At 30.9% G+C, this 7,763-nt stretch overlaps 1 protein-coding gene across 1 annotated transcript in view; it reads right to left on the reverse strand.

Annotated features, from left to right (window-relative positions):
* Positions 1-3,146: 3,146 nt before the first annotated feature.
* Positions 3,147-7,763, reverse strand: part of LOC107719525 (glycosylated lysosomal membrane protein-like) — an 11,323-nt gene continuing 6,706 nt past the window's right edge. The window contains exons 3-5 of the mRNA XM_016526944.1: positions 5,706-5,900; positions 5,401-5,619; positions 3,147-3,472 (exon numbers count right to left, since the gene is read on the reverse strand). Of these exons, the coding sequence (XP_016382430.1) occupies positions 3,203-3,472; positions 5,401-5,619; positions 5,706-5,900 (684 nt within the window). The 3' untranslated portion in view covers positions 3,147-3,202. The remainder of the gene's footprint in view (positions 3,473-5,400; positions 5,620-5,705; positions 5,901-7,763) is intronic.

The following is a 7,763-nucleotide window of genomic DNA, read 5'->3' on the forward strand; positions in this document are numbered from 1 at the left end:
AATATATATAGTATATAAGTTATGTAAATAATTAAAGTTACTTTGTAAATTACAATAAATCAAGTGACATTTTAAAGTCTATGATGTTCAGTTATCCATGTTTCATCCATCCATAACCAAGATAATTACTAACTTAAGAAGATTTTAATCGAGGTGACTTTGGCCTTTTATCATAGACTTTTCAGACTTGCACTGAGCGCACTAATATGTCTATCATTTCTTTTATGAGTGTGTTATCTGCATTTTTTCTTTTGATTTGATTAGTACACATCCTGTTTTTTTTTTAAATGGTATGGGTGTGTATTTAATGTTAATTAATAAGCCTGAAATGCAAAACATGCCCCACTTTAGGGCAATTCACCCTATGTGATATATTTTTAATATTTAAGATTTCTCCTAACAGATACTATAGTAAAATTACTTTACTAAAACTTAAATTAAAGGTTTTTAAAGAGACCCTATAAAGATTACAATCAATGAAGTAACAAAACTTAATATGCATTCAATATAAAGTATTTTTTACTTAAATATTAAATATATATATATTAAAAAGTTTCAATATTAATTTTTTTTATGAGGAAATAATGAACCAAAAAAAATAAGATAAAAATAAATATTAAAATGACAAACTTCTGCTGTACTAAAAAACAAATAATAATAATATAAAAAAAGAAAGTATGTTCTTTATAATTGTTATCAGTGTAAAACTACATTTAAAGATTGCTCAGTTGGACAATAAAAATACAACCAATAATTTAAATACAATCTTTAATATTATTAATTTTAATATTCAAAAGTATTTTAAATATATTTGTATTATTTTATTATTTTCTTTACAGACAAGTGTCTGGAAAAAAAGTACATGATGTTGTTTTTGTCATGCTGATATTTCACTGATTTCTGTCATATTCTTCATGTTTATATTGTGTCTAGGATCTGATGTTTCCATCTGTACATAATGTTCGATTGTGTTTAAGAATAAATGACGCACAAGATAGTGCTGGATAAATATATATTATATAGCAAATCCATATTTATATTTTATAAATCACTGAAAGCAACAAGAAAGGAAGGATTTCATGGTGCAAATCAACGTTTACAAAACGTCTTTATCGCATGATTATGTTAAAAACATCAAAACTAAACACACTAATCGCAGTGAGAATCCCTGAGAGCCTCCAGCAGTGCAGCTTCGACGAAATATGAAAGCATTTGCATCAGGATTAAAGAGAAATTATGTTTTAAATCTTTAAAATGTGCACAGCTGTCATCAATCTGGCCAATTCAATCAAGTATGAAAAATGATGGCGTAAAAACAAAACAATCAAATAATATAACTTCCTTGCACTTTTAGGTCAAGTATAACAGTTCAATTAAATCCAAACCCATCCAGAGAGAGTTTGTCTGTGTAATTGGTCAGCAGTATTTAACTCGCTCATCTAATCGTCAGTAACGTGTTTCTAATGGTAACCAGGTGTGTGCATTGGGGGCGGGGCTTGTACCGTAAGGTCTCAGTTGATTGGCTCGTAGCCCGACGAGTGCGACCTCCTCTTTCGGATCCAAACAAACACTCCACCCACGATAAACATACAGTAAATATTTTGAAACTATTTACATGTGTATATATATATATTTATATTATATATATAAATATATTTAAAATATAAACATAACATTTTTCTTGAATATATATATATATATATATATATATGCATGTGTGTGTATTTATATATACATAATAAATAAACACAGTACACACGCATATATAAACAAAAACTTTTGTTTTGGATGCGATTAATCGGGATTAATCGTTTGACAGCACTAATTTAAAATATTTCATATTTCTCCTAACAATTACTACAGTAAAAATACTTTACTAACATTTCACTAAAGATTTTAAATTAACATTTTTTCTATAAAAAAGACACCTTAAAAAATATATATAATAATATATAATATAATATAAACTCTATATATGTGTAAAAAATATTTGAATAATATTTTATTATTTTCCTAACAGTTTGGAAAATGTGACGCGGGGGAGGGGGGGGTGGAGTAAATGATGAACCAAAAAAAAAATAAAAAATACAGTCAAGATCGCTCAGTTGAACAATCAGACCCAATAAAAAATGACAATCAATGAAGTAACAAAATTGAATATTCACTTAATATATATAGTACTTTTAATATTTTCTAGTATTCAAAAATAATGTAAAAAAATGTGTAATATTTGATTCTTTTCCTCAGAAATCAAAGTGCGAAATAAACTATGTGCATGCAATGTCGTGGTCAGGTAAGTCAAGAAGTTACCAAAAATGTGATTAAAGCTGCCTTAAAACTGTGCATGCATGTAATATATTTATATGAGTCACATTTAAGAACATGTCTCTGAAATGGTTTTCCTGGAGCCCAGCACTGTCTCACTCATCTAACACCCGATTTAACTCGTCAGCTCATTAATAGAGACTTTAACCTGAAGTGGGTCAGAAAAGGTAAAAAAATATGAAATGTGTGTCAGATCCGCGTCACGTTCAGCAGCAGCAGCTCTTAACCCTTGTGCGACCTTTTGCACATTTTTGTCCTTTTCAGTTTTGTTTTTTTGATCATTTTGCCTGTGTTATTGCCAACTGCATACATTTTGGCACAGGTGTGTATTTTTATTGGAATTTTACTATTTCACTTCCATTTCCTTTAATAAATCTGTTTTGCACTAGGTACAAAAAATTGTTCCTCGTATGGATGTCAGAGTGTGGTTTGTATGTGTGTCATAAAAAAAAAAAATTGTGTGCGTGTGTGTTCTTGTAATATTTGAGAGAGAAAAACTACTGCAAATCACAAATCCAACAACTGTGTGCAGCAGCAGAGTTTTGCTGGCATCTAATGGGGAAAATAGGCATTTTATAGCGAAATCAGTATTGGTATCATTGATACTGACCTTCAGTCATAAAAAAAAGATGCCATTAAACAAATATAAAAAAATATACTGTCTTTATGTTGTTTGTACATTAATTTGAAGATTGAATGTGAAATTATTGCAATATAAAAGAGTATATACATTAATTTATTCCAGCAAAACAATTTGTTATGAGTTAAATCAGGTAGAAATAGCTCTTTAAGATTAACACGTTTTACAATGTGCATCCGTCCCTCATAGCCTCGCTTTATTGATTGTTCTCAGTTCAGTCTCTATTGCTCATCACACTCACCAGCTGATGTATTTGGTGTCACTGTAAAACACTGGGTCTTTATTGATGCCGAAGCTGATGTTCAGGCCGTACGTCTGAAGATCCTCTGTGAAATACGCCTGAACCAGACCGGACTGAGGGATGCGCTTCATGGACACGAGCTGGGAGTGTTTGCAAGGTGTGGCGTCCTCAAACACCGGCTCGGCTTTACGATACGCCACGGGCTTCCACTGATTATAACCCCACACACCGCTGCTGTTCACCGGAAACGACACCCACTGAGACACCTGACACAAGAGACGGGATTAAAACACTCACAGCAATCAACTCAACACAACTTACACCAGATTTCACATTGATGCATTTACGCTTTTATCCAAAGCAACATTTCGGTAAGACTTAAAGCCTTTATGCATAATGCAATATAAAGGTATTCATAAAGTACATTGTAATGCATTGTATCTTTTCCATAAAAAAACATAACCAAAGATTAAAAAAATCTAAAATTAAAATGCATTATGCTATTTGAAGGTTTGTTCGTCATGTGTAACTGTGGTTACAATTATTCCTGAGATCACTATAAGGTGCATTACAAAGCATAATTATTACTGCATTAAAACGACTTTTATAATGCATTATATAGAAAGGCTTTAAGTAAAGTGTTACCAGCATTTTAATTGTTTTTTTTAACCCCCCATTTTTGAACGTAGACGTGAAAGTGCACTATCTGAACTTAAATTGTTATAATTAATCAACGCTTTTGGACTCTTTTTAAAGAAGACAATCAGCAGATTATTGTAGACGTGGAATCATTTCAAAATATGAAAGTATCAAAAAGTTATAGAAGTTTAAATTTACTGTAAAGAAAATGCACTGTACATTTTTTTATATTTTATATAAAATAAAAAAAATTTCATAACAGGTTTTACTCGAAAATTGCTATAAAATGAAAGCCTTATGTCTAAATAAGTTATGTTCCAAATTTGAAGTTGATATTAAAAAAATTGAGGTTCCGGTGAGATTTTATTCAGGGCGTTATACCACAAACAGCCACCGGGTGACACCCAAACTCCATTGACATTCACAAAATATCACAAAATAACTACAAAATATGGAATCTTGAGACTCAGACCTTTCCAACGATATGTATTTTGTCAAGATTATAAAAAGTTTTGATTGTAAAATACCGTAATACATTTTGTAATTTGATACTTAACACCGCTAAATAATTTTAAAGTACCATTTCCATGACCACGCAATGTCCGATTTCAAAATGGCTTTCACAGGATGAATTTTGAGTTTTTAAGCTTTCAAATGATATCTGATTTAGGGTGATTACTAAAATATTTGATAGGGTAAAAAGGCAATAAAATATGTAATGGCTGCTGATTGGCCTGGTTTAAATCAGTGCTGGAGCCGAATAAATCTTCATAAATGCACATATGAATGTGTTTTAAGTACTTTATTGTAATATAAAACAAAAATACAAGTGGTTTTATTGTGTGTTCAATAACCTGTATGTTATTTTCAGTGTCTTGAATACTTGATACTGCTGATCGACACTGATAAACGTCATCTGTAGCTGCTCTGTTGTGTATTTGTTCTTTTTATTAACTAATGTTAATGAATCAATACTGTAGTAAAGGTATTGCTCATTGTTAGTTGATAAATTAACTAACCTTATAGGGCTGGGACAATAAATCGATGCATCACGATTCGTGGATCGATTCTGAGATTTTCGGAATGCATCATGATTCTCTCTCGAATCGATTCTGAGATTAGTTTTTAACAGCAGATGGCGCTCTAAGCTAGTTTTTAACCGCACACTCAAATTGTCACGAAGAAGAGCGCTTGCGCGTTCGGCTGAGTCATGTAAGTGTTTAAATGTACTTGCACATGGGCTTTTATGATGCGAGATTAATGTAAACACAGCCCACTGTGAACATCATTGTAATTCGCTTCAACCTTTTCGAACTTTATGAATGATTATTTTAGGTTCAAGTGGCACGTGTGTAAGGAACTGGAAGCAAGCAGAATACGGCTATTCCTAAAGCACGCAGTGCCATCTGCTGTTAAAAACTAAGCTCAGAATCGATTCAAGAGAGAATCGCGATGCCTTCGGAAAATCTAAGAATCGATGCAGAATAATTTCTCGATTCGCAATGCATCGATTTATTGTCCCAGCCCTAATGTCCAGGTTTGCTGTGGTTTTCACCTTGAAGATGGAGGGTGTGTACTCATCGTCTATGGAGCTGTGGACATCCACTCGTCCCTGGAATCCAGAGTCGCCTACGGACTGAAACTCCAGAGCGAATCTGGAGCGGTTTCCTCGCGGCGTCACGCCTTCCAGCCACACGCGCAGCTGCGAGGAGTTGGCGTTATGACGGAGACTCGGCCAGGCTTTATCACGACCCACTGACTCAAACGCTGAGAACTGAGGACAGAAGAGAAATCAGACACACGAGTCACTCTAAATCTACACAGAACATGTTATATGTTTGTCACTGTAGTTCTGCTGACCTGCAGACAGAGGGAGCCGTTGAGGAAACTCTCCGTTTTCTCTCTGCCGCACAGTGTTACTGTGTGACCTGTCTGGTTAACAGTGATCTTTGGGTCGGACCAGATGAAGTTCTGGAGCTCGTATGGAGGGTAAAAGCTGGATTCTGCGGTCTGCTGTGGGTCGGCGGTGTTATTAACATCATCATACTCCCACACCTGATAAAACAGACACAGCAGTGTTTTCATGTTTTCATTTCTTACCTTCATTTTTCTGCAGGGTTGCAAAAAGGTGGAAATATTCCAGAAATTTTGGAAACTTTCCAGGATTTTTGGAATATTCCAGGGATTTTTGGAAAGTTTCTGGAAATGTACCTTAAATTTTCCACCCCTTTGCAACCCTATCGGTCTGTCTGTAAAGGCATCAGTGTCCCAAAGACACAACGGCAAGATCAGATAAGAATAAACTATTTAGTGTGAATGTGAATTATAATAATAATAAATCTTATAGCCTAATTACTATGAATTATTATAAAACAGCACACTTATTAATTAAAAAAAAAGGATTAGGCTTGTAATAAACAATTTTAGTGTACTTAAGAACTCTAATGATATTAATAATAATAATAATAATAATTAAAAGTACTTTTATTAACAATAATACATTTTATTATTGTTGTTATTATTATTATTTGGAAAAATAATACATTTTATTATTATTATTTAGTATTACTACAAGTTATTATAAAACAGCACATTTATGAATCAAATAAAAAAAATTGGGCTTGTAATAAACTATTTAGTGTACTTCTGAACTCTTAAATAATCATTATTATTATTATTATTATTATTATTATTAATACATGTTATTATGATAACAATTTAGTGTACTTCTGAACACTAAAATAATCATCATTATTATTATTAATAATAATAAATGTTATTATGATAACAAATTAGTGTATTTGTGAACTCTAAAATAATAATAATTATTATTATTAATACATGTTATCATGATAAAAATTAAGTGTATTTGTGAACTCTAATGATTATTATTATTAAAAATGCCATTATTTTTATTTAGAATTACTACAAGTTATTATAAGACAGCACATTTATAAATCAAATAAAAAGATTAAGCTTGTAAAACAATTTAGTGTATTTGTGAACTCTAATTATTATTAATTATAATAATAATAATAATAATAATAATAATAACGGTTGTTATTATTTCATACTACTACAAGTTATTATAAAACAGCACATTTATAAATCAGATAAAAATAGTTTAGGCTTGTAATAAAACGTGTACTTCTGAACACTAATAATATTAATTATTATTATTATTTATTATAATAAATGTTACTCTTATTATTTAAGATTATAAAATAGCACTTTCATAAATCAAATAGAAAAGATTAGGCTTGTAATAAACAATTTAGTATACTTATATAAAAACATATATTGTATAACAAATTATTGTATTAATATTAACAATTCTAATTCTTATTATTAACAAATATTGTTATTATTACTACTAATACTAAAAGTTATTATAAGACAAAACATTATTTATTTATTTATTCATGTAATATGTGGGTGCATCAGAAATCGCATACTTCCCTACTATATAGTAAGCGAAAAAATATTATTAAAAATATATAATTCTGCGATATATATTGCGATATGAATTCAATATAGCTCTATTTGGGGGAAAAAAATCAATGATTGGGGTGATTTTGTAGGTGAGTAAATCAGCATAGGAAATAAACAAATTACAAGCATAGATAAATAACAGAACAAAGATACAAATGAAATAAGCAGTGCTTTATATTTTCACGTAAGTCTAACAGTATTCAGGTACAGAAATTGAATAATCAAATGTAAAATAACACTGCATAGTCTTCACTGTATAAATTAAATCTAACAAATCTGTGTTAAAGCTACAAAAGGAATTTTTTCTTTGTGTTTTGTTGTTTGATTACCGTTCATGACAGAGAAAGCTACAGGAACATTAAACTGCTGTGAACCAATATACTGTTACACATCCATTTTCTTTCTCAATTGTTTACCTTCACCTAA

Source organism: Sinocyclocheilus rhinocerous, unplaced genomic scaffold (genome assembly GCF_001515625.1).
Source record: "Sinocyclocheilus rhinocerous isolate Xijiao unplaced genomic scaffold, SAMN03320098_v1.1 scaffold5501, whole genome shotgun sequence".
NCBI lineage: Eukaryota > Metazoa > Chordata > Actinopteri > Cypriniformes > Cyprinidae > Sinocyclocheilus > Sinocyclocheilus rhinocerous.